Source organism: Carassius auratus, chromosome 15 (assembly GCF_003368295.1).
Source record: "Carassius auratus strain Wakin chromosome 15, ASM336829v1, whole genome shotgun sequence".
Taxonomy (NCBI): Eukaryota; Metazoa; Chordata; class Actinopteri; order Cypriniformes; family Cyprinidae; genus Carassius; species Carassius auratus.
Genome location: NC_039257.1, coordinates 14039849 through 14067415, shown reverse-complemented (window position 1 = coordinate 14067415; position 27567 = coordinate 14039849). Strand labels below are relative to the sequence as shown.

The following is a 27567-nucleotide window of genomic DNA, read 5'->3' as shown; positions in this document are numbered from 1 at the left end:
AAAAAAAAAAATATATATATATATATATATATATATATATACATATATATATATATATACATATATACATTCATATATATTTAAATATATATATGTGTGTGTGTAAATGCACAGACACTATTTAAACAGAACAGAGATGACATAACTGGATTCAATGATGAACTGCCTTTAACTTTTTGCATTATTGAGACACTGTTTTCCAAATGAATGTTGGCTTTGACTATATATATATTTAATGTGTGTTAGACCAGGGGTTCCCAAAATTTTCAGTCCATGACCCCCAAAAGTGGTAGTACCCCAGTGGTTCAAGTATACAAACATTTGCACAATGGCACATATGCACTTAAAGCATATGAAAACACAATGGAACACAACAGTCTATCAACAACAATATTATTTTATTGTAATTTAGTCATTACTTACTTTCAACATTAATCTTACATAATTAATTGGGTGGGCACAGAGCCAATCCTCCCTATAGGCAAAATACGCAAGCTGCGTAGGGCCCCTGAAACACTAGGGGGCTCCCTTTGCTCTCAAAGACGATTTAATTATTATTATTTTTTTTTTGACCAGCTGTTATGAAAACATGAATGATCATTTCTTTTTATGCGGTGTGCTTTTCATTTCAATGTAAAAATTAGTCAAATCATGTAGAGTAAATGTAGTACATTCTTACACCAGACTAAAAAATGAGTTGAAAGCATACCAAGCTGTAGAAGGGACACTGTTTCTATAGTGCTTTCCAAGAGCGCAATTCAAGACAGAGTGAAGCACAGACAAATGCATTTCATTCATTCTTTCATAACCACTCATACACCATTTCACTGCCCAACCTCTGCTGACACAGTTATGCAAAAGGCCCTCAGAAGTCTAGTATAGGCACTGGGTGGACAACATGAAATGAACACCACCACATGAAACACAAAATTTGTGTCACTATCAATACTATTTGCCACAACTGTATTTATTAACTTTTTGTTAATTTTAAATTTATGTTAGTACTTATCAATTATGTGATGTGATGTGGTGTTGTTGTGTTATGTTATGTTATGTTATTGCATTTTCAGAATTGTTAAAGTTCAAAAAACACATTATTTTCCACATAATGTACATCATTGTTTCTCATATATGCCCCACCTTCTGAAATGCATCGATTTCTACAAAGCTCATCCGTCTGAAAATGTCACGTTCGGCGTTGCAGGAATGAAGCGAGAGAACCATGTGCAGGTATGGATCTTTATTATGGGTAATCCAATCAGGTAAACAAGCCAAGCAGGGTCAAAACCAGTAAATCCAAAACCAAACATAAACAGGACACGAACACAGGGCAAGGCAAGACAAGGCAAGAGTTGACGGACATGTAACGCTCAGACAATTAACAAGGACTCCGTAACAAAGACAGAAACAAACCAGGTATTTATAGACAGGGACAAACGATGAAAGTGGAAACAGCTGAAAACAATGAACAGTGACGATAAGGGTAAGTGAGACCTCTAGGACCTCTGGACACCCAGGGATACACAAACCAGACACACTGTGACATTACCCCCTCTCTAAGGAGCAGCTACCAGATGCTCATCAGACACACCAAACAGAACAAAAAGTACCAGGAGGGAGGAGGACCGGAGGAGGTACAGGGGGAGGGACGGAGGGCCGGAAAAGAAAACTAGGGGAACAGACACCAGAAGTGGAAACACAAAACAGGAAGACCAGGAGAGAGGAGGACCGGAGGAGGTTCAGGGGGAGGGATGGAGGGCCAGACTTACTGAGGGGAACAGACAGAAACATAACAGAAACCAAAACATCAAACAGAAGTCCATGAAGGGCATGATGAGGCGCCCACCAGGGCGGAGCAGAGGACCACCACAGCCGTGTGGTCAGGGCGGAAGCTCCCCAGGATGGAGCAGACGACCCCCACAGCCATGTGGTCAAAGCCAGAGCCCTCCAGGGCGGAGCGAAAGACCACCACAACTGTGTGGTCAGGGCGGAAGCCCCCCAGGGTGGAGCAGAAGACCACCACGTTCTCGAGTTCGCCGCCAGAGTCCCCCAGGGTGGAGCAGATGACCACCACATCCTCGTGGTCAAGGCCAGAGCCCTCCAGGGCGGAGCGGACGACCACCACGGCCTTGTGGTCAAAGCCAGAGCCCTCCAGGGCGGAGCGGAAGACCACCACATCCACATGGTCGCCGCCAGAGTCCCCCAGGGTGGAGTGTACGACCACCACGTCCTCGTGGTCAATGTCCGAGTCCCCCAGGGGGGAGTGTACGACCACCACGTCCTCGTGGTCAACGTCGGAGTCCCCCAGGATGGAGCAGATGACCAACACGCCCCCGTGGTTGAGGCTGGAGTCCCCCAGAACGGAGCAGCAGACCACCCAGTGACTTGACTTGGCTCTGGAAGGTAATCGGTGACTGGCCCTGGCTCTGGAGGGTCATCGGTGACTGGTCCTGGGTCTGGAGGGTCCACAAACACCTGACTCGACTCTGGAGAGTCCACCGGAACCTGACTCGACTCCTGAGAGTCCCCCGGAACATGACTCGACTCCGGAGAGTCCACCGGAACCTGACTCGACTCCGGAGAGTCCCCGGAACCTGACTCGACTCCGGAGAGTCCACCGGAACCTGACTCGACTCCTGAGAGTCCACCGGAGCCTGACTCGACTCCTGAGAGTCCACCGGAGCCTGACTCGACTCCTGAGAGTCCACCGGAACCTGACTCGACTCCTGAGAGACCACCGGGACCTGACCTGACTCCTGAGAGTCCACTGGGACCTGACCCGACTCCTGAGAGTCCACCGGGACCTGACCCGACTCCTGAGAGTCCACCGGGACCTGACCCGACTCCTGAGAGTCCACAGGGACCTGACTCGACTCCTGAGAGTCCACCGGGACCTGACTCGACTCCTGAGAGTCCACCGGAACCTGACTCGACTCCTGAGAGTCCACCGGAACCTGACTCGACTCCTGAGAGTCCACCGGAACCTGACCTGACTCCGGAGAGTCCACCGGAGCCTGACCCGACTACGGAGAGTCCACGGGGATCTGACTAGACTCTGGACTGTCTGTGAAGACCTGAGGCACCTTGGCTTCGGGCACTGTCTCTGGAACGGTCTCGGGCACCGCCTCGGTCAAGGCATCGGGAGCGGCCTCGGGCACCGCCTCAGCCTCCAGAAACGCCTCGGGCACCGCCTCGGCCACCGCCTCGACATTGGGCACCGCGTCGGCCTCTGGAACAGCATCGGTCACCATCTCGGCCTCCAGAACAGCATCGGGCACCGCATCGGGCACCGCATCGGGCACCGCATCGGGCACCGCATCGGGCACCACCTCGACCTTTGGAACAGCATTGGGTACCGCCTCAGCATCGAGCACCACCTCGGCCTCGGGTACTGTCCTCCTGGACAGAAGCGGCCCGCTCGGGAACGTCCTCCTGGACGGCAGCGACCCACTCGGGAACGTCCCCCTGGACGGCAGTGGCCCGCTCGAGAACGTTCTCCAGGCCTTGAGGAACGGTAGACGCCTGTCTCCTCGTCCTCCGCCCTCTATGACGGCGAGTCGGTGGCACCTTGACTGGCGACTCAAGCGTTGAGTCGGCCATCTTGTGCTGTGGTGCTGGGTTGGCGGCCATCCTGTGCTGTGGGACTAGGCTGGCGGCCATCTTGGGTTGTGGCGCTGGACTGGCGGTCATCTTGTACTGTGGCGCTGGACTTGTGGCCAATTTGGGAATTGGGCATCCTTCTCACCTCTCCGTCCGCCATGGTGAGACGGTGGCTCTGACCCATTCCAACGAAGCCCCGGATCGAAGGGAGGCCATGGTTGAGAGCGATGCCGAGTCTCCTCTCGACCACTCCCTCCTCGGCGACCTCCCCTGGTCCCCCGGAAAATCACCAGGCGAGTTCCCTCAAAACCGCCTCTGTCCCGCTCTGTGGCTAGGGATGAGGCATGAGTAGACATACCGCTGGTTCTCTGTTTGTGACGGAGTCCTTCTGTCACGTTCGGCGTTGCAGGAATGAAGTGAGAGAACCATGTGCAGGTATGTATCTTTATTATGGGTAATCCAGTCGGGTAAACAAGCCAAGCAGGGTCAAAACCAGTAAATCCAAAACCAAACATAAACACGACACGAACACAGGGCAAGGCAAGACAAGGCAAGAGTTGACGGACATGTAACGCTCAGACAATAAACAAGGACTCTGTAACAAAGACAGAAACAAACCAGGTATTTATAGACAGGGACAAACGATGAAAGTGGAAACAGCTGAAAACAATGAACAGTGACGATAAGGGGAAGATAGACCTCTAGTGGACCCCCAGGGATACACAGACCAGACACACTGTGACAGAAAAGTGAGGTGTGCTCTGATTGTCCAGCGTTCCAGTGCGTGGTGATTGGCCGAATACCTCAAGCGTGTTACAGAAATGTTACGCCCCTTAACATACTGTGATGCATGTCCCGGTATGACCAAACAAAAACAATAAAACCCATTACAAACGAAGTGTTCAATGCATCCAGTGGGGACATAATTAAGAATTAGAATGACTTAGACTGTGTATTTACGCATTGCGTTGCGTATCGCGCTGCGTAAACTTAAAACTATGTCTGCATTTGTTATCTGAGAAAAAAACAAACAACAAGAGCTACTCTACACTGCTCAAAACTTGTGTTCGAATCATCAGTGCAATGTTGGACAATTGAATCACGTAAACATACTAACAGACTGTGAGTCAAAACAGCCGACATTGTAGTCTACTGTCCCAGGATCAGGAAACAGTCCTCCATAAAATGGGCTGCACAGATCTGAATATTTGGGTTGAACTGTTCTGGAACAGTGTTATAAATACAACTTAACCACTTGTTTCTAGTCATATCCTCTTTTGGAAGTCCAAACAAAGTTCATTCATGGTGGAAGCCGATCAGGCACTGGTGGCAACAGTCAGAAGAAAAGTTACGCCTTCTTTCTTTGTGTGAACATTTGGGCGGCGTTATGCAAATCTTCCCACATTGTAACGTAGACATGGGAGTGTGTTAGAACGAGCCGTTTTAGGGGGGCGTGGTTGTCTCTTAATTTTATAAAGAATATCTCTTTGGGTTTGAGACTTTATTCTTTGCAACTTTACAGATCTTCTTTATGCACCAAGAGCTTGTAACACTCCAAAGAGCAAGGAAAGAATTTAATTGCATCATATGACCCCTTTAACAGAAAAAGTTGGCAGTCGGCTTGAAGAGTCCATTGCAAACAGTTTTTATTCATAGACTATTTAGCTCCCAGCAATTAAAATAATAATTTTATTAGAGGAAGGGGAGGAGGAAAATATTAATAAACTTTTAAAAAGGTCCATTTTGATTACTACTTTTGTACATGCATAGTTTTGGTGGTTTTGAGACCCCAAACGAGGAAGTTCATCTCAACATCGGTTAGAGGAAATTCTGCTGTCAGCCTAGTTTCAGAGCTGTCACATGCTTTGTGTAGACCGGCAAATAAATAAATTAATTAATGAAAACAGCACTTGAGAAGGACTATTGTGACTATTCCGAGCACTATTGGATCAAATAAATTTGCATGTCTTATGTTGCTTATTTTATTTTTCCACTTATGGGAAACTAATGGGAAAATTTCCCCCAAAATGAAATTGTCATCATTTCCTTACTCTCATGTTGTTCCAAACCTGTATGACTTTATTTCTTCGGTGGAACATATTTTGCGCTCGGCACAGGTTTGGAAAAATATGAGGGAGAATGCAATGTTAACAGATAACCATACTTCTTTTAAAGGCTTAAGGAGTTGTGTGTGAAATCAAAACTAGATGGCCTTATGAAGAGCAGTGTGTGTGTGTGTGTGTGTGTGTGTGGTGGGGGGGGCACTTGTACAGGAAATAACAAGTGACTATTTGACTTAAAAGGATCCTTTGAATTAGTCGCCCATAAGTCCTTGATGATTGGCACTGACAGTCTTGCTTGACCAATATGGTGTACGTTTCACAGTTTTGGATATTTTTTGGTGCACTGTTGTCTTCAAATGGTAAGATAGAAGCGTCTATTTTGTTTCAATGTGAGAGACGAAGTGCTGGATAAGTAAGATTTTGATGCTGTTCTTCATTTTAGCTCAGTACCACAGGAAAACAAGATGCACAGAGGTCGCCGTAAACGCTTCTCTGAATTCTGAAGTCTTTCTCCCATGTCATTTTAATATAAGCCATCTCAATGAAACCCAGGAAGTGATGTGGAGACACTATTACAGTTTTGTAAGGATCATGATTAATGGGAGAATGTTCTTTGACAATCCTACTGAAGGACGAGTGAATGTTTATCCGCTTCTGTCTAAACATGGAAACTTCTCCATCCTCATCCATGATCTGCAGCTTTCAGACCTCGGCACCTACGAATGTAAGCTCAACAGTGAATGCTGGAGGGTGAAGATCACTGAACTGCCAGATAATAAGATCAGTTCTTTTTCAGAAACGGAAGAAAACCCTAATCACAACTCCTGGTCATTCTTTTTTGCTGGAGTTGGAGTATTTCTTCTTCTTTTTATTATATTCAGTCGCACTGGTAAGTATTACTTTTCAATAATTATCCACAGTAAATTCCATGACCCACTATTAGCCAAATAATAAATACTCCTGTTTATTTATTTAAACAATATTCAGGCTTACAAAAACGTTTGATATCTTTGACAGAAAAATGCATGAGATCATCCAAATGCACCTCTACTAATGAAGAACACCACGAAGGTAAGTTCAGTAAAACAATAAAAGAATAAACAGGTTTATTATTGGCATTGAATGGCAGTTGATATATTTTTGTAAGTAAATGAATATTTAATTAAATTAGATTGCTGTTTGAAAGCAATAAATACCTGCTCATATTATTTGTATTTTTTATTCTTTAATTATGTGTTTTTTGTTGTGTCTCCGTCATTCTGTTGCACTGCGGAGCTTCTGTCAAGAAAACATATTCCTCCTATGTGTAAACATACCTGGCAATAAAGCTCAATCTGATTCTGATTCTAATAGTTTATTTATATTATGTGATATCAAAATATATTATATATATTCATAGTAAACTTTTTTCTCAGTGTGGTAAGGCACAGTATTTGTTTTAAATTATAAAGTTTAGAATATTATAATAACAAAAGAATAACAAAATATCTGCTTGATGTTTCAGTCTTTTTCAGGCAATAGTTCAGTTGAGAAGGTGCTGGCAGGAGGGGGAAATGAAATCACGATTTCCTATTTTAGATAACAATTCTGTAAGGCTTGTCTCATACTTTTTTATATACTCAATCATATGTCATCTGTTTTTTTTCATTTATTGTATAATTATTTTTAGTTTTTAAAATATTTTTATTTTCAGATAACTGAATACTTTTGTAAACCACATAGCCTATGGAAATGTAAGTGCAAATTGTCATTGTGGATTGTCATTGACCTTTCCTTTTGAAATTATTTGTTATTATGTGTAAGATTTTGTGCACAAATCATTTGAGTATAAATAAATAAAAAGACTCAAATGATGAACAATATTTACTGTATCTATCTTAGTCATTCTCGTACCATTTCTGAAAAAGATTATATTTTAATTCCATTTTTTATTTGACAGTTGATGAAAGCTGTGAAATGATATATATTTTTTAATAATGATGGCATGTCATCGCCTACAACAAGCTTGGAAAACGAGAGTAAACTTGTTCAAACCGGTTAGCGTCAGAAGAATCTTGCTAGACTTTCCAATAGATGGCGCTAATGAAATTTAGTTAGCTTTGAAAAGAAATCCTTTTTTTTTTCAACTGTTTACACACATTTCAAAACGTTGTCTCTTTTTCCAAAACTTTACACATAATTCCAAATATTGCACGCGCAAACTGTAAAATGCCTCACATCTCTTGAAAAATGATGCACTTCATTCAAAATATCACAAAAGCAAACATTTGTCTTATGTTGCAAACACCTTTGCCATAATATTTTTGGATAGCCTATATCATACGCACAGTTATTAAAAACAAGAAGCTCTTCTTTCATGAGCTGAACAAGATAGAAAGTAATCGGCAGAGAGATGTTGAAAAATTAATGGTAAACTTTAAAGCAAGATTGGAACTAATCAAGGACTAATGGAAGACAAATTCAAAGAAAGTCAAATAGTCACTTGCTATTTCTTGTAGTGGGCACGCACGCACACACACACACACAGACACTGCTCTTCATATGGCAATCTAGGTGTGAGTTCACACCCAACTCTTTAACCTTTAAAAGAAGCAGAGTTGGCAACCCTGAATAAGTATGGTTATCTGTTTTTTTTTTTTTTTTTTTTTTACTGTAAGAATTTGTGATTGTGAATACAGTATTACATAGTACGAAGGAAACTAAATAAATAAACCATATGTAGTGTAGATGTGAATTTATAGGCCTATTCTAAGCCACAATTGCTTGGTGTTAAGTAAAGCCACCAGAGTGTTCCACATGTGACTTAGTGTGAGGCACTGACAAATTATTCTGCCACTTTGATTGGTTGTGTTTGAAAAAGCAAATCAAGATACTTCCCAAAAGATTTGTGTGTGTGTGTGTGTGTGTGTGTGTGTTACATAGAGAACTGTGTGTTGTATTTTGCACACAAACAGTTTTATGAAATTGAAAACTTGAGTCAAAGGCAAAAGATTAGTGTATGGTTTTGGAAATTTGGCGTTTGTTTCTGGTGTTTGGGTGCCAGCTTTCAGAAACTGTGTGGCAAGTAAAGTTTTTTTTTTGTTCAAGCAGTTTGTGTAAGCAGTAACTGTAACCAGTAAATGTTAATAAATATTTATAAAGTGTACATGTAAGATTTTATAATATATTATTATGAAACAGTTTAATAATTTTTTATATTAATTTATGTATTTAAAATATTGTTAGTTTACACACATATGTTGCTAAACCTTTAAAAACAAATGTAACCTTATTTATTTTTATTTTTTTTTAAATCTGCTTAAAGACAAACGTGTGATCAAACTTTGTGTGTGTGTGTGTGTGTGTGTGTACATTTTTTTTAAAGGTACCACCCCAGTATCAGCTTTTGGACCTTTTTTTCTGAAAGTGAACCTGTAGTTTTACTTTAAGGCCATTTAGGGGAAACAATGTGGTTTGCTATTCTCAACATTTACAGATGCTTGTGTTGTGGTTGTCGCAAGCAGATCTTAAAATAAACGATGCAGTGAGCAAATATATAGGCTATACCTGCAGCCTCAGAACTGGGGAAAACCTGCTGCTTTGGCCTGAACAAAATCTTGATTTCAGTCAATGTGCAGGTTTGATGAAATAGTGGACCCAAAATTGTTTATAATCAAGAACTTGATTTTCAGTGTATTTTTGCAACAACTTTGCAAAATATGCTAATTAAGGCAGAGATTGGTTAGCAGTTTTCCAACAATATATCAGTGCTGTCATAAGAAGAAACTGCATGACATCAGTAGCCTCATTAAATACTTAATAAGTAAGTTGGACAAGAGTCATTTATGTCAGTTATTTTCTAACAGTCACATGCATAATAATCTGAGGTGCTCTCGCTTTGCTACAGGATGTGGTAAAAATGGAAACCTGTTGCTTGAACTGAAGTAAGAAAGTAGTCCATCATTTGACTCAAAAAACACATAACACTCCCATGCAAAAGAGCTTTAAATGTTATCAAAAGCATCACAAATCACTTTTTTTCACAGTTTGGTCACAACTGTTTGATCACTAATCTGCCAGTAGAAAATCATATGTCAGTTATAAGTGACGAGGTACTGATGCTGTGAGATCGCAGCCCCAGACCACCACATGTAAGAGTCTGTGCGTGTGTGTTTACAGGAAATTTCACGTGAAGGACATCAGCCTACACATTCTCTGTCTTGGTCTTGCAGCTTTGACACCTTGGATGTCATGCATCATGCACATTTCACGTCTTTGGATATTTTTTGTTGCTTTGGTGTCTTCAAATGGTAGGTTCAAAATAGCAGTATTTAATAGTTATTGTCAGTTATAATGTGGTTTATATGGTATAAAATGTTTATCATTTTGACTATATTTTAATTAGTGCTGTCAAACTATTTTTTGCTTCCAAAAGAAGTGTTTTGATTACATAATATATGTGTGTGTACTGTGTATATTGATTATGTATATATAAATACACACACATGTATATATACAGTCATGGGCATGGCCATAAATATCGGCACCCTTGGTAAATATGATCAAAGAAGGCTGTGAAAATTAATCTGCATTGTTGATCCTTTTGATCTTTTATTTAAAAAAAATCACAAAAAAGTATACTTTCATTGGATAATAAGAATTTAAAAGGAGGGGGGGGGGTATCATTATTAAATAAATTTTTTTCTCTAATACACATTGGCCACAATTAACGGCACCCTCTTATTCAATACTTTTCAAAACATTAATTTGCCATTTAACAGCTAACAGTTTGACAAATTTTCTCCTGTAATGCCTAATGAGGTTAGAGAACACCTGACAAGAGATCAGAGACCATTCCTTCATCCAGAATCACTCCAGATCCTTTAGATTCCCAGCTCCATGTTAGCATTCTTCTCTTCAGTTCACTTCTCTCACTTTCCATATGCTTCAGGTCAGAGGACTGGAATGGCTATAGCAGAAGCTTGGTTTTGTGCTCAGTGACCCATTTCGGTGTTGTTTTTGTGGTTTGTGTTTGGATTATTGTACGGTTGGAAGAGCCAAACATGCCCCATTATAAGATTTCTAACAGAGTCAGTCGCTTACTGATTTTTATCTGTTGGTATTTAATAGAATCCATGATGGCATGTGTCTAAACAATATGTCCAGGACCTCCAGCAGAAATATAGGCCCATGACATCAAAAATACAGATGTATATTTCATCGTACACATGGGGTACTTTTAAATCTCTGTGTTACCAAACCCATCTTGAGTGATTGCTGCTAAAAAGCTCATTTTTTAGTTTCATCTGACCATAGAAGCCAGTCCCATTTGAAGTTCCTATCGTAGCTCATAACTGAATATGCATTAGTTTGTTTTTGGATGAGGTAGGAGAATTTTTCTTGAAACCCTCCCAAACAACATGTGGTGATTTAGGTTCTGTTTGACAATTATTTTAAGGTTTTCTGATCCTGAGACTCAACTATTCTCTGCCAGCTCCAGCTGTGATCCTTCTGTGCCTCTTCCAGGCAGTTTTATAACTTTTTCTGTTGATGTGGAATTCTAAATTATTGCCCTGATGGTGGAAATAGGAATTTTGACTGCTCTAGTTTTTTTCTTAAGACACTTCACTAATTTGTGAAGCTCAATTGTCTTTTGCTGCAGATCAGAAATATATTCTTAGTTTTTTCTCATTGTGATGGATGATTAAGGGAATTTGGGCTTTGTTTTCAGCTAGCCATGGCTGGATAATTTCATTTTTATAATCACGCTGGAGTGCTCAAAATTGTGAATATGAATGGGAATATACTTCAGTGATATTTTCCTCATAATAATTTCTAGGGGTGCCAACAAATGTGTCCCACGAGTCTTTGAGAAAAACCTTTATTTAATAATGATATTTCTTATTATCCAATGAAAGTATACATCGTTGTGAAGTTTTTAAATAAAAGATCAAAAGGATTAACAATGCAGATTAATTTTCACAGTCTTTTTTAATAATATTTACCAAGGGTGCCGATGTTTTGGGCCATGACTGTATATTTAAGAAAAAATGTTATGTTTATATTTTAAATATATTTATTTTAATATAAATATATACATGTGAAAATTTTCTAAATATATACTGTATGTGTGTGTGTTTATTAATATATACATAGTAAATGTACACAGTACACACACATAGTTTATGTAAAAAAAAAACATTTATTTTGGATGCGATTCATCATTTGACAGCACTCCTTTTGATTTACAATAGTATTAATAAAAGAATGCTTAATAATAAAAAAAAAAATGTTTTCCATACATTTATTTATTCCCATTGTTGTGTTTAAACGATACATGTCTTCAATATCATGTATGTTATGTTTGGTAGCAAATTAATCTTAATTAATCTTAATTAATCTTTCTTCATTTTAGCTCAGTACCGCAGGAAAACAAGATGCACAGAGGTCACCGCAAACGCTTCTCTCAATTCTGAAGTCTTTCTCCCATGTCATTTTAATATAAGCCATCTCAATGAAACCCAGGAAGTGAAGTGGAGCTACTATTCTGCTAGTCTTGTAAGGATCATGATTAATGGGAGAATCTTCTTTGACAATCCTACTGGACGAGTGAATGTTTATCCACTTCTGACTAAACATGGAAACTTCTCCATCCTCATCCATGATCTGCAGTCTTCAGACCTCGGCACCTACGATTGTAAGCTTAAAAGTGAATGCTGGATGGTGAAGATCACTGAACGTCCGCACAGTGAGATCAGAGGTGCTATATATAACTACACTAGCATACATACAGACAAATGTTAATACAATTTATTTTAAAAAATCAGTGGTTTAAATATTTTGTCACATTTTACATTCTTGCAGATTCGTGACTTTTTTGTGATTAACTGCATTTTTTTTCGCAGAGATATGCCATTTGAAAGCATGTTCCATGTGACAACATGCCAGGCTGTCAAAAGCGTCAAGTTTAGCTCATGTGCAGAAATAGTGTTCATTAATATTTGTGTATAGACACATATATGGTTAATGGTCAAAACGGTGTGATTTTGTTACACTGTTACATTATAACTGTAATGTTTGTATTTCTTTGTAGAAATCAATGAGACAAACCCCTGGATCTACTTTGCAGCTGGAGCTGGATTGTTTACTCTCCTTTTTATTGCATTCGGCCTGTTATCAATATTCTATGGTGAGCATTGTTTCTTTACATTATTTAGATAGTATAATTTAAATAGGATATTATCTGTATATTTATTATGTAAAATAAATAAAAAGTAATAATGTATGGATTTACTCAAATAGATCTTAGATCTTACTTAAATAAATCTTCCCTTGGACAGGAAAGTGTGTGAATACATCATCCAAATCTGATCTCATTAATGGTGTACAGAGTGAAGGTGAGCGGTATAACACACCTGACCAGTGTTTGACGTTCAGTGACATTCTCTGGAGTTTCCTGACCTCTGTGTAAATCACATGACTTTTAGGTATTTCCCCCCAAGAAACACAGAATACAGGAAACAGTGGACATGGAGACATGAGGGGTAAGAAACATGCTTTACTTATCAGGATGTGGTTTTAAAAAGCACACTATTGCACTTACAAATCAATGCATGTCATTGAACTATACAAAATATTAAACCATGTTTGCTTGGAGCATTTGAGAGAGAAAAAATCTAGATGTGCATTTTGTTTTCTTGGACAAATTGCATTGATTTGATAAAAAATATGGTAAAACAGTAATATTGTGAAATATTAATAATTATAAATATTATTGCTTATATTATAAGTGTTTTCTGTTTTAAAATGTCATTTATTACTATGATAGCAAAGCTTTTCATTAGCCATTATTCAAGTATTCAGTGTCAGAGTAAGACTGAAAAATAACAAAAAGAAAGAAATGAAATTATTTTTTTTGTTGCATATAATGTATCAAAAGCAATAAATACATAACACTACACAAGTTTTGTTTATGATTATTTTGTGTTTCAAATAAATGCTAAATTACTTTTTTTCAGTTACATTTATTCATTTAGCAGATGCTTTTATCCAAAGTGACTTACAAATGAAGAATACAACTAGAAATTCATCATAAAGAAGCAAAATGAACACAAGAAGTGTTTGTAAAACACAGTTTCAGACATGGTTTAGAATAGTACAAGCTAGACCAGGGGCCTGTACCATGATGGTAGCTGAACAAATTCAGAGTTACAGGATTAGTTTTGAGTTGACAAAACCAAACCTCTCCAATCCAGCTTTGTTGGTACCATGATGCTGTTCATCAACTTTCTTTGTCAATTCAGGCTTTGATTCTGAGTTTGTGGAGCGCGTGCACATGAATGTGTGACATCACTGGTGAACAGCCAATCACAAGCCTTGCAACACAAAGCATGTTTGATTTACTTCTCGCGAGAGACCCAGCGAGATTCAAAACTGAAGGTTAAAGGTTTTGCTAAAGGTTAAGAGATTGAAGAACATGACAAATTTAAATGTCATATGTAAAATGAAGGAGGACTAATAAAATAAATGATCTTGCTCCATCAGTGTAGTCACAAGTGGAACTTGTTAACTTAGTTTAGACATTTGAAAATATATAGTGATAGAGACTTGAACATGTAAGTTCAGATTTGTAATTAAAATTGTAATTTAAAATAGTTAAATCTTTTGATACTACAGCTTATTTATATTACATGATCTGTATACATTAATATTTATTTAAAATAATTTATATAATTATATATAACTGTTAAACTAAAATTGCTAGTGTGTAAGAGATAAATAATAATATGAATCACAATAATTATATAAATCATAAAATGACTCCGTTATTATCATTAAAGCCAGACTTCTATTTTTTTTTTTTTTTATAAGCGTAAGTGACCTTTAATTTGGAGCAAGATAAACTGGAGTGACTTTGTGTCGACATGTGTCACTTCTCTCACTTCTGATTGGTTCACCTTCAGTTTGAGATCTCTAACCCAGAACACAACCTGCCCCGGAGCAGGTTAACCGTGCAGCGTAAGATACCATGGCAACGAACACCGATTAAAGCCGAGCTACTTTCATAGTACCTATAACCCAGGCTTGGCGGAAACTAAGCTGAAACATAGCTGGCTAGCCACCTAATCCAGCTTCATGGTACAGGCCCCAGGGAGGGACTGAGGACAGGTGAATCACATAAATCATTATTCCTGCACTATGGGATGTATTTTGCGATTTCAGCAGACCAAAATGTTTCTGGTCAAAGAATATTATGTTACAATATGGTATTATTGATAAGATTACCATTAAATAAAAATGTTGTTTGTCTGTTGATCTTATTCCTGAAGGTGTGAGGAGGAACCCCACAACTGTTTATGGTATGAATTATGTATCATATATGTACTGTTTTCACTGTGTGAACATTGGAGTTCAAGTTGGTTTTAATAATTTTTTTTTTTTTTTTTTGCATTATTTGGGGTAAAATATATATATGTATATATATTTTTTGTTTTGTTTTGTCCAGAAAATGACATACATGCTCCACATCCAAGTTCTGCTGCACGGCAGGGGCAACATCCTCAGAGAGGTAAATCATAATTTTTGGTTCTTGATTTATTGTTTTACTTTACAAGATAAATGATGCAAATCTAATTTTGAATTATTTTTTAAAATAATAATAATAATAAAACAGCATTCCGACCTGCTCCTGAGCCAACTACAAGTCATCCTTCAATTGAGATATTACCATATTATGGTAAGGCAATATTTGTGCTTAGAAAAGAGATTCGCTGTATGTGCTACAACTGAAGTAAACCAAAAATTTGTTTGAAACATTTCAGTCAACCAGGCGGAGCTCTCCATTCCAACGAATGCTGGCAAAAAACGAAGAAGAAAAAAACGTAATTACTTTTCATTGTTCTTAAATGTCATTTATTTTTATATTAAAGGGGGGTGAAATGCTCGTTTTCACTCAATATCCTGTTAATCTTGAGTACCTATAGAATAGTACTGCATCCTTCATAACTCCAAAAAGTATTTCGTTTTATTATATTCATAAGAGAAAGATAGTCTGTACCGTTTCTTCCTGGAAAAACACGACCGGCTGGAGGCGTGACGTGTGGGCGGAGCTAAAGAATCACGAGCGCCAGTAGGCTTTTGCGTTGAGAGCGTTTGGAAGCGATGACATTATCGTGAGGAAAAATACATCATCCAAAATAAACCATGGCTAACAGTCAGATTCAGCCGTTTATTTATGATCCAGAATCAGATCCCGACGCTGAAATGTAAGTGATCAGTCAGTTATAAGTGATCAGTCTTTAAGAGAAGGACTACGTGAGAACCACTATGGATGATAAATTCGCTCTGCTGCCTTGTTATTATTTTGTCTTTAATTAATTTGTAATGCCAAGAAAGAGTTAATCTCTCACGTTTGAGAAGAGCCTATGCCGTGTAGCAGCCATTAAATGTGTTGGACACCAACTCCATTTCTCTTTCATTTCATGGATTTAATGAGTTATCGAGTCAAAGCGGACCACTTCAACGACTACAGGCTCTAATCCTCCTGCGCTCGCGTGCGCGGTGGGTGTAAGGTGTACATGTGGAAAGTGCAGTTTGATGACGACATCGCATGTTGTTTACTTGATGTGATTACGCGCCAATAGCTAAGTTAACAACACAGAGATATTTTAAGCAGTTTTACTCACCGCCTGCGGTTACAACACACGATTGTGACCTTTTTTCGTTGGGACTGCATTATCCTTAAGAAATAAAGGATGTGCAAATCCGGCGTCAAACTGGGACTTGTTTGTAAAACAAGCATCTTTGAAATGCAGGGAACAAACAAAAACACTTGAACAACTCCGTTGATGCTCTGTAAAATAAACTCCATCCACTGGTCCCTTAATGCTGTTTTTTTTTTGGTAATCTGTGCAGGGTTGTCTTGCCCTGGCAACCAAAAACACACTTCTCTTTTTTTTTTCTCTCGCTCTGATCAGTGAATGTCTCTGCTCTCAGTGCTCCGCGCTCTTCCGGCAGACGTGCCCTCAGGATCCATTTAAGGAAATTAAATTGAATCCAACTCTTTAACAGTGTAAAAAACTAATTATGCATGAAATAGCATTTCACCCCCCCCCCCCCTCCTTAATGACGTTTTACTATGACAGCCAAGAAAAAAAAACTTCATTGTGATGTTTTCCTTCATTTCTCCAGAAAATTATCAGTTTAAAAATCCAATATACAGTGACTGAAGTGATCAGAAGTCAACGACAGAATCCAGCTCCACAGAATCCAGAATTTCAGACGGTTCAATATCTCAATAAATGCTGATGTTTAACATAGCTCATGGAAATCACATTCATTTCATTAAAATAAAATCTGTTAAGTGAAATACACAAATCCCCCACAAATCTACTTTAATGTATTTATTTTGAACATACAAAATATGATGCACACACATTTTTAACTAACAGCTGCTAGTGAACAGCATTGAAAACCTGCAGTGAACGCAGCAGTGCTATGTAAAGCAAAATAAATATGATCTGCATTCTTCTGACTTCCATTTTTCCACGCTTACACTTCCATGTTGTTTTCTCTAAAAGCACTGCAAGCCTGTGAACTGTGATTTGCAAGTGAAAACATCAGCTTAAAGAACTGCAAAACGGATCTACTGCATAGAACCAGCCTGTATGTGTGAAAAAAAAAACTGTTGCAAATGTCTAAATGACTTGTTGTGCATGTGGGGCAAAGAAATCCCGAAATAAACCGATATGTCCAGCTCCGTCTTTCTATTTTTTGCGCTTGCAATTTTGGGGGAGGGCGGGTCCACCTTCTTGTAGCCAATCACATGAGACTCTTTTTGACGCTTCATTTACTCTTATTTGGTTCAATAAACACAACATATGCCAAAACATTAATCTTAATTTAGTTCATTCAATTCATTTAGTAAAAAATAAATAACAGCTTGATTAAAACATGACTTTATTTGTGAAAGTCGTGACATTTGCCAAGTATGGTAATCCATACTCTGAATTGGTGCTCTGCATTTAACCCATCCAAGTGCACACACACAGCAGCGAGAAGTGAACACCATGAACACACACCCGGAGCAGTGGGCAGCTATATATCCAGCACCCGGGGATTCAGTGCTTTACTCAAGGGCACTTCAGTCAGGGGTATTGAGAGAGTACTGTTCATTCACTCCCTCCCATCTACAGCTCCTGCCAGCACCGAGACTCGAACCTTTGACCTTCAGATAACTAGTCCAAGTCTTTTACCATTAGGCCACAGCTGCCCCACCTAATGTAATGTACCATTAGGCTACTCGCATGTTCATACTGAAGTGGGTTAGTGTAAACATTATTGAATTGGTTTGGCTTTACATTGAATTTTCATATAATCTTCATACACCATTGAGCTGTTAAACTTACAATCAAAATGATGTTAATGTGAGAATGCTCAGCACTAAAGTATCAGAGTGCTATACTGTGTAAAACCTTTTTACTAAACCAATAAAGCTACATAAATCTGAATTAGTCAGCTTTTCAAACCTTGTCTATGTTTACGGTATTTAACACTCAATTGTATAATTTTTACATTTTGATAATTCTAATTACTTTCATATGACTGATCAAGCTATTATAGGAAGCAAGTATGATCAACAAAATAGTTTATTTGTGTCCAGATTTGACTAGCGCAAAAACTAACACTTCAAATCAAAAATTGTAATTTTGGTAAAAATTTATTTAATGATGTATAAATATATATATATATATATATATATATATATATATATATATATATATATATATATATATATATATATATATATATATATATATCCAAATTAAAGTAACCAATTATTTGGGAATCCAACGTTCCCAGCCACTAGGGAACGCACACAGCCATGTTTATATGTTTATTTATAGAGCTAAACAGCCATCTAGTGGTTACAAAATGGTGTTACAGATGAAGGTGAATAAGTTCCCAATAAGTAAGAGATAATAAATATTTTAGTAATATTTAGTCAAATCCCCTTAAATGACAACATGTTAAAGTAAAACCCAAAAAAGTATAATAATAATAATATGTAGTTCTGAGAGCATGAGGTGCATATTTAGATTTTTTTCAGATACATCAAGACTCTACAATTTTCATAGTCATGAAAATAAAGAAAACTCTTTGAATAAGAAGGTGTGTCCAAACACTAAAGAGACATCAGAGATGTCATAAGGACTAGCCGAGTTGAGTGCTCTCATCGGTAACATGAGCAGTGAGCTTCCTCTGATCGTGTGGAGCTAACCGCCTCCGAAATCTGTGAAACACACTTTTAAACTGTATTTATAAATAAAACGCAGATTTGAGTTTAAAACAACTACATTCTCGCCTGAAATACTTTTAAAGACACATTTCATGACACAATAACAGTAACATTTAGAAAATTTTACGAATAAATGGGGGTTGAAATTACAATGCTGCGTGAACTCAACTTGCAGATGCCCCTCCCAAATTCGCGTCTGTTGTGAAGTGAGTTTGAGGCGCGAATGAAGCAAATTTCACAAGCAAATTAAGCGCGTAAACTGAAAATGTTCAAGCATCCAACTACGCGCCAATAGCATGATTTATCCGTGCAAGTCGCATCTGGTGTGAATGCCCCGTCAAGCTCGCAAAACTCAGTTAGTGAGAGAATTGAAAAAATTGTAAGCGAAGAGAAAAGAAAGACGGAGCTGTACTTATCGGTTTATTTCGGGAACTTTTTGACCCACATGCACAAGTCAATTAAACATTTTGTTTTTCTATTCAAAAGAATGCAGATCATATTTATTTTGCTTTAGCATGAAGCTACAGTTTCACAAAACTTAAATTTCACTTATGAGTAACAGTAAAATGCTGCAAATATTTTTTTCTTAAGATTTACGTAAGATTTACACCTTTACAAAGCTTCTCTTGTGCATGCAAATTTAAGTTATGCTAACAGTTTTATGTACACTTCCACAACCAATAGCCAGCATATATGCAAGTCTTCTTGACATTAAATTACCTCCATACAAGGTCCTCTGTGCCAAAATAACGTGTGATTATGACTTAGGCCGGGTTCACACCGCAAGTTTCAGCAGAGCAGAAGCAGCGCGTTAGCAGCAGGTAGGCAGAGCAGAAGCAGCGCGCGCCTATTTTGCTTTCACACCGGCAGCGGAGGCAGCGCGCAACTGAACAGCAGATTTTGGTCAGAGTGCTCTATAATGGGTACGTTCGCATTGCTTTATTTCCCATTTAAAATACATTTAAATAAAAAGACTAGGCAAGAAGCTTTTTTAATTAATAATTTAATTGTTACTTTTGTTGGATCTTTGTTTTGCTGTCTTTGTTTTCCGTGCAGTACGTGTTGTTGATAGAAGAAAGGTCATCGCGCTATATTTGTTATTAAGGAGACTAAAAAGACCCAGACTTTGGGTTCATCCCATTAACCAACGTAGGAGAGAACATGGTGCATATTACCATCTTGTCACTGGGTTTGTTTGCAATCAAATTTACCAAAAAACACCCTGAAAACCAATTTAATAAACGGTTTTAAATTATGTGTATTGTAAATGGTTCACAGCCTTGACTTCCTGCTCATCTTGAAATCAGCATTTACTTGTTTATTATATATGCATGTATCACCTGCTTTTGGTATTTGTGTGCTTATGTGTAATTTAGAAATTGTAAATAAATGGTTCCAATTGAATCAATTTTGAATCAAATATTGAGTTGTTTGCTCGTGTGCCAGCAAAAACACTATAAAATTAATTACCATCTGCAATAAGAGCCGCTGCAACTTCATCCCATGCTTTTTCCTTCTCCTGCAAGTCTTTATAAAGTACATTGTGTGGATCATAAAGAACTTGATATTTCTCAACTTCCACAATGAGACGAGTGTCGTCCATTATTGTCTTTCCAGGTGCACTCTGAAGACCACCGCCTGTGACACCACGTGCTGTTGTTTATGATTGTTAGCATGACATCCGTTCTTCTGCCAATACATAGTCCTAGTTAAAAGAATAGGACAACTACTAATAATAAAACAATCTCCAAGGCTAAGCTAGCACTATAAATTATTTAAAGTTGTTTTTGTATTTCGGCAAAAAAGTCTATTTTTGGATAGAACTGTAAGTAGCCTACTTTAACAGATTTTGTAAAAAAAAAAAAAAAAAAATTAAAAAAAAATTATAATAAAAAATAGAAAAATATGTGGTTTTAAATATCATACATTTTTATGTAATTCGCTAAGAACACAGTAGATATCATTAATGCAAATTTTGGACAAATTTTCGTTTAAGTACATGTGTATTTTGGCCATGATCATGATCATTTTGGCCATGGTCACTTTATCTTCTATACATATTTTTTTATATTAATTTCCTTTTCGTAACATAGGCTACTCTAGTTCTTGTTAAAACACCCTAGATGTGCTTTTTGTGCAGTTAGAGCACTTTTTGTGTGAAATCGTATTTATTTTGTCCATCAAAGGTGTACTTTCACTTTAACTGAGCGTCAGCAGCGCTGCAAAAATAGACCCAGCGCCGAAACGATCGCGGCACTGCTGCTTCTGCTCTGCTTCTGCTACGCTCTGCCGCGCAGCCTCTGCGTGCGGTGTGAACGCTCTCATCTGTTAACATAGGCACCGAAAAAAATACGCGCTGCTTCTGCTCTGCTGCAGCTTGCGGTGTGAACCCGGCCTTAATATTCTACTGAGCTTTTAGTAAACACATGAGGTGAACTATAAAGCTAAGCAATGTTTAGGAAGTGGATAAACGGCGCATGAATGGTCAAAGACATGTCAAAATTGGAGTAGAGCAGAGAAAGGAAGGAAAAGTTTTGTGAAGGAAAACACCTTCCTGATTGTAACAGGTGAAGCTGGCATCGAAAAGACCACTCAATGGCCTCAGTGCTTGTGTAAAGCAGGTATTGTTATGTAAGTACATGACCATTGAACTGGAGTTGACAGGCAGGTTTGACTCAGCCAAGGAGGGTTGCAGCCAGAGGGTGTCCCATGAGATGGGGGTCAGGCTCGGTGAGGAGGTGGGATACCAAGTCCTCTTTGATGGCTGCTCTACAAAGGTACGAGATTACACTCTTATTTAACACTTCAACATTTGTATCTCAGAAACAAAGGTACAAAAGCTGCAACTGGGGCTTTTCCTTTTTAAAAGTTATGGTTTTGTAAATGTAGTTTTTACTTTTAAAGTGTGACTATAAGCCAAAGTAGGCTACCTAAAGCATAAGAACCTTAAATATCCATATTAGTACCTAAATATTAAAGAATATAAAGAAATCTGGGAAATCTCAGCAGCTGAATAAACAGAAGATATGCTTTATCTGAGTTCTTATTATAATTTTCATCATAATAAAGTATATCTATAGTGAAATGCTAATCGGCATAGCCACTGCTTAGAATACAATGGAATATTTTGTGCCTTAATTATTCTGTTTAAGAAGCCATATCATCTCACAGAAGGATTTATTTTAAACACTCGACTTTACTTTACTTTATACTTTATTGTCAGACTGTGTCTGAAATTTTTCTTGCATAACAGTATTTATGTTTACAACATTTAACATACATTCTACATTGACATTCAGTCTAGCACGTACAATTATACATTTCATTCAACATTTATACATCTGCAACACCGTCCCAATACTCTTGATCTCTGATTAGGTGTTTTTGTTCAGTGCAAGGATTGCCTGGTGCACAAAATAATTTTTCAGCTTCACTTTCTTAAATTTGGGAACTCTATACCTCCGTTGTGACGGTAATAATTCAAAGTCTTTATGCAGTATATGTGTAGGATTTAGAGACTATATTGTTAGCAAGCCTAAGCATCTTCTTATGATAGGATGAATCGTAAAGCTTCTCAAGCGGCTGACCTACTATCTTTGAACAGATTTTTAATTGATTGCAGTAAGCTCATTATCACAGACCTATAGAACAACAAAAGAATCTGCCTTCTTACTCCAAATGACCTAAGACGGCGAAGAAAATAGATTCTCTGCTTTGTTTTTTTACATAGAGTATCAATGTGATCTTTCCAGGACAACATGTCATCTGTAATTACTCCCAAATATTTATAGGTCTTAACAAATCTATGTTTCTTGTCTCGTTATGAATAGAAACAGGAGTTATATCCGCCGTAGACCCGAATACAATCTCCTCAGTTTTACTTGTATTAATGATAAGGGCAATATTGTCACACCACTCTATCAATTTAGTTACACCTTGTTGATGAACCTCAGAACTGTCTGAGTCATTCAACACAGATATTAAGACAGTGTCATCAGAGTACTTCAGAATATACTGATTAAACATGTCTGTTCTACAGTCGTCAGTATATAAGGTAAAAATTATAGCAGAGCTAACGCAACCTTGCGGTACTCCGACATTTGTAATGATTTCAGACGACACGGTTTTATTCACCATGACTCTCTGAACTCTATCAGTGAGAAATGATCTATACCACCAAATCAGATAAGGATTTACCCCCAGCTGTGCAAGTTTTAACACCAGTCTGTCAATCTGTATTGTGTTGAAGGCGGAAGAGAAATCCAAAAACAAAGTTCTTACAATTGTTTTGGGTTTGTCTACATTTTTTGAGATAATGTGCACTAAAGAAGCAACTGCATCTTCAGTACTACAGCCTTTCTTATAGGCGAACTGCCAGGGATCTAATTTATCTTTAACTACCATAACCAAATGATGGAGTAACAGTCTCTCTAGACATTTCGCAATTACAGAGGTAAGAGCTATTGGTCTGTAGTCTTTACATTTTTTGGGACATGATATTTTTGGTAGTGGTTTTATTTATGCAGTCTTCCATATCACAGGAACAACATGTGTGTCGACTGAAGATTGAAATATTGGTTGCCACATAGGTGCTAATTCATGAGCAAAACTTTTTAAAAGGCCTGCACTACAACCATCAGGACCCACAGCCTTTTTTGTATTGATAGATTGAAACATTTTCCTAACATCTTCAACCTCAATGACAATTCTCTCTGATGATGCTAGAACTACATCTGTTGTTTCTATAAATTTGTCTTGTTTGCCTATTAGTTCAAACCGGGTAAAAAAGGTGTTTAATTCATTCCCAAAACTAAGTTCATCATCAGTTACAATGGATTTTTTTGAAGATGACAATCCAGACATAGTTTTCACAATGTCCCAAACATTTTTAGTATTATTAGTTTTGAAGGCTTTTTCCAGACACTTCTTATGAGCTTCTTTTGTTTCCTTTAGTTTAATTTTTAATTCTCTTTCCGTTTGTTTAAATACCTTAATATCTTTATCCTTGAACGCTACTTTGCTCACATTTATCATTTCTTTAATATCTTTAGTCACATATGGTTTATTATTTGGAAAAACTTTAATCTCTTTAGTAGGTATGTTCAGCTCCACACAGAAATTGATATAGTCATTTAACACTGTAGTTATTTTGTCCAGTGAGCCTTCATCAACGTTATGAAGTGAATTTGGTGTTGAAACATGCTGTGGTATTTTCACTTGCTCTCAAATGGAGCAGTATTTAATACACAGAGCCATACTTCAATGAGAAGATACCCAAACAGCTGACATTATCACGAATGATTTTGTTGATTTCATAATCCTACGATTAAATCGTCTGCAATTATGAACGCGATTCTGCATAGCTTGTCAGAGAACCACGGCTCTGTGTAGTAAATGCCGCTCCACCTGAAAGCAGATTTACTCCTAATCACTGAATCACTAATAAAAAAAAGGAGAAATCACAGATGATAATCGAAATTAATCGTGTTTGATTAATCGTGCAACTCTAGTAAGTTTGTATATTTTGGAAGTCGTACCTATATCAAAGTGAATGACCTTGGAAATTCCAGAATTTATCAAATTTTTAAATTAATTTTTATTTATTTATATTGCCTTTATTTTAAAGGTAAACCAGAAGAAAAAAATGAAGCAGAGATCATAATAGTTTTAGTCAAACACTTGCTTAAACTTCTTTTATTCAGCTCTTTGGTCAAGAATTGCTTCTGGACTGGATCATCATCCATGATGTTTTGGTCACCTCACGGGGGTGTATGTCAGAACAGTCAGTCCCAACCATTACGAGTGGGTAAAAGACCTGTTGTCGAAGCTGCATGAAATCGATGTCTATGAGTTGAGTAGTGTTATAGGGAAGAGGTAACCGATGAAGAGATGGCGGAGTGGAAGAAGAAAGTGGCAGCAAAAAGACAAGCAGGTGCGTTTGTAGAGGTTGAGCATTTTAATGTTGTGAAATTGTTTCATATTTTTGTAACACATTTAAACAGAAGTCACAAAGAAGCTGGAAATGCAAAACAATGAAAGTTCAATCGCAGAGGCTTGTGCTCGCTATTTGGAGCGAAAACAGATTCATTTGCAAAGAAATGGGCACATGAGAGGATCAAATATTCACCACAGATACTGCAGCTGCTGAATACAAATATGAAAGACTTCATAATCTGAGATTTTCAGAACATAATCCTCATTTACTGCCACAGCACTCTGGTCCCTGTGGATTCTGAATATGGCTCCAGTCATAACATCTAATAAATATTTGATATCTTTTATGTAAATAGATTGTTCATTTTTGTTTTTACTTTTGATACAGTGTGTTCTTTTTTTCCACATCCAGTGCATTTATGAAAAAATATGAATATTTTTTTTCTGTTGAACACAATATTTGAAGAATGTTGATAACCAAACAGCGTATGGTAGCCATCGATTTCTGTAGTAAGTTTTTTTTTTCAATACTGTGGAAGTCAGTGGCTACCGTCAACTGTTTGGTTAGTTACCAACAGTTTTTATAAATATCTTCTTTTGTGCTAAACAGAAGAAAGAAACTCATACAGTTATTGGACAACTCTCCATACTAGCATGTGGCAGTAGTCTTTATGTGTCATTAAAAAATTGAAACCTAAAACTAGGACTGCAGATATACAAACTATTAACAGAGAATTGCTAGATACCTTTTTCTTGCTAACCACAGATGGACTCACTGCTTCAGATATGTCTGATGACTTGCAAATGGCACTGTCTTCGTCAGTCTTTTGGGCCAAAAAGGAAAGAACTGAAAGTGAAAAATAAGTGGAAATAGATTTATCACTTTAGTTGTTTTTTTTATTGTGCAGTGGTTCGTTAACATCCAGTCAGACTGGTCTCTCTTACTGATGGGCTCAGTTGCTGATCCAACATGCACATTTGGCCAAAAAGCTACAGACACGGTCTGACTAGTGCCAAGGGTGCAGAGCACAACGCAAAAACTGAGCCAACAGGCATTCAACACTGGCTCAACATTGACAGGCAATTGGATTGGTGTGTCCCTCAGCCCTAAAAAACACCCAGTTTTTTTTATGACCCATGATTAAAGGAACAACATAAAATTTACAAACAATATGTTGACTAATTTCATTCACTAACAAGATGTTCATCTTAGGTTATTCAGTGCTGTTCTCTTGTTCAGACTTAAAAAATATGAATTTTACCGAAAAATACAGAGGACCGAATAATGTTATCTTGTTCTGCAAATTTATCATCATTTCAAAAAGTTAAAATGTTGTATTTTCAATAGCTAAATTCCCCAGGCATCATCCAACCAATTCATTATGCTCTTAACAACCAGAATCTACTATTTTAAACGCTTAGCCAGAAAACGATTCAGCGAACGACTCAAGATTCATTCAAAAACAACGATTCGTTCCCGAAAGAACCACCACCAAGAGCGCAGTCGGAAATGACGTACATAGAATATGAAGAACTGAATGATGTGGCAAAAATGAAACGAATTATTTAATACTGACTAGACTACTCATACCGGCACTAATAAATCAAATCTAAAATTTGAACAGCCCGAACGCTCACATACACCAAATCAGAATCTCGCGCATCTCCTGCTTGATTAACAAAATCGCGAATGTTCTTCCGCCGCAAAGTCCGCGCTGCTGCTTCCGGATTGTCAGTCTGAGCTGTTTCCGCCGCCATTGCGGGTCTGAGCGAGTCCCATCCGTGCAGAGAGGGGAGAAAAAACATCAACCATCTGGCGGATTGGCTTGACACGACCGAAACGTGACACTTGCATTCTCTGTCTAATAAGCCAACAGTCCTGTATCTGATCTTTTGCTCGGGGGTGTCCGCGGAGAGGAGGTCGTCGCTCGCTAAAGCTAGCCAGAAATTTTGCGAGGAGTCCGGCCGGGAGGATTGAGAACAGAAAGCCCAAACCATGGCTCAAATCCTGCCTATCCGCTTCCAGGAGCACCTGCAGGTGGGTTTTTATCACGGCTAAACCGTACGATTCTCTTTCACAGCATTAATAATTATTGGCTGTGCTGTTACAGAGGTGACAGTGCTCGTTAGCTTTAGCGCTAGCTCAATGAATGACCTCCCATCCATTTCAATGGCTGTGTTTCAAAACCTCAGCATCTTTGAACGGTGGAATTCACTGCTTGTGGAATTCTGAAAACTGACGGATGTTCGAATTTAAAAGTTCGAAACCACCGTTTAGACGGAAAATACTAGATGTTCATGAACGAGTTTATAGTGCAGTCTGGGTAACGTAAGGCATGTCACTAGGTTTTTGGAAATAATCTATGCAGGTGGATGCAGCGATCGGTGGAGGATTAAACCAGCTTTATCAAGCTGCATACCTGATGCGATTGATTTTATCGCAAATGTGTCCCTTAGATAAAACGTGACTTGGATGGTCCACGTTACCATAGGGAAAATCTCTTCTCTTGCTGATTTAAAGGGATTGTTAACCCGAGAATGTATAAAAATAATAATGATCGTGATCTCGATTGGATTTCCATTATTTTCTAATTCGATTCGCTTGTAGATATGTCAAATACAGAACTCGTTAATTTTTCTTAAGGGAAAAATCGCGCTATGTTGTGAACTACGTTACAGAAATCCAAATTACAT

General features: G+C 38.0%; 2 protein-coding genes and 1 long non-coding RNA gene across 6 annotated transcripts in view; all 3 read left to right on the top strand.

The window, feature by feature from the left end:
• Nucleotides 1-5840: 5840 nt before the first annotated feature.
• On the top strand, nucleotides 5841-7458 carry LOC113115548 (uncharacterized). The gene is made up of 5 exons (XR_003293904.1): nucleotides 5841-6022; nucleotides 6106-6387; nucleotides 6460-6552; nucleotides 6681-6734; nucleotides 7168-7458. It is a non-coding gene; the product is annotated as an uncharacterized LOC113115548 (long non-coding RNA).
• A 2269-nt stretch (nucleotides 7459-9727) lies between these two features.
• On the top strand, nucleotides 9728-17396 carry LOC113115186 (uncharacterized). Its single transcript, XM_026282586.1, has 10 exons — nucleotides 9728-9952; nucleotides 12058-12402; nucleotides 12736-12831; nucleotides 12983-13039; nucleotides 13130-13186; nucleotides 14972-15001; nucleotides 15148-15210; nucleotides 15316-15378; nucleotides 15464-15523; nucleotides 16833-17396. Exons 1-10 carry the CDS (start codon nucleotides 9889-9891, stop codon nucleotides 16868-16870), a joined length of 873 nt encoding a protein of 290 aa, XP_026138371.1. The 5' UTR covers nucleotides 9728-9888; the 3' UTR covers nucleotides 16871-17396.
• Nucleotides 17397-26383: 8987 nt separating this feature from the next.
• The window catches only part of LOC113115183 (clathrin heavy chain 1-like), a 30482-nt gene continuing 29298 nt past the window's right edge, over nucleotides 26384-27567 (top strand). For all 4 annotated transcript variants that reach the window (XM_026282581.1, XM_026282579.1, XM_026282580.1 and 1 more), the window contains exon 1: nucleotides 26384-26911. In XM_026282581.1, the coding sequence (XP_026138366.1) occupies nucleotides 26870-26911 (42 nt within the window). In that variant the 5' untranslated portion in view covers nucleotides 26384-26869. The remainder of the gene's footprint in view (nucleotides 26912-27567) is intronic.

Bases quoted from the DNA above. Each gene is read 5' to 3' on its own strand.
- LOC113115186 (XM_026282586.1), top strand. From the start codon at position 9,889: ATGTCATGCATCATGCACATTTCACGTCTTTGGATATTTTTTGTTGCT. The intron at 12,832-12,982 runs GTGAGCATTGTT...TCCCTTGGACAG, and splicing joins CCTGTTATCAATATTCTATG to GAAAGTGTGTGAATACATCA. The intron at 13,187-14,971 runs GTAAGAAACATG...TTATTCCTGAAG, and splicing joins TGGACATGGAGACATGAGGG to GTGTGAGGAGGAACCCCACA.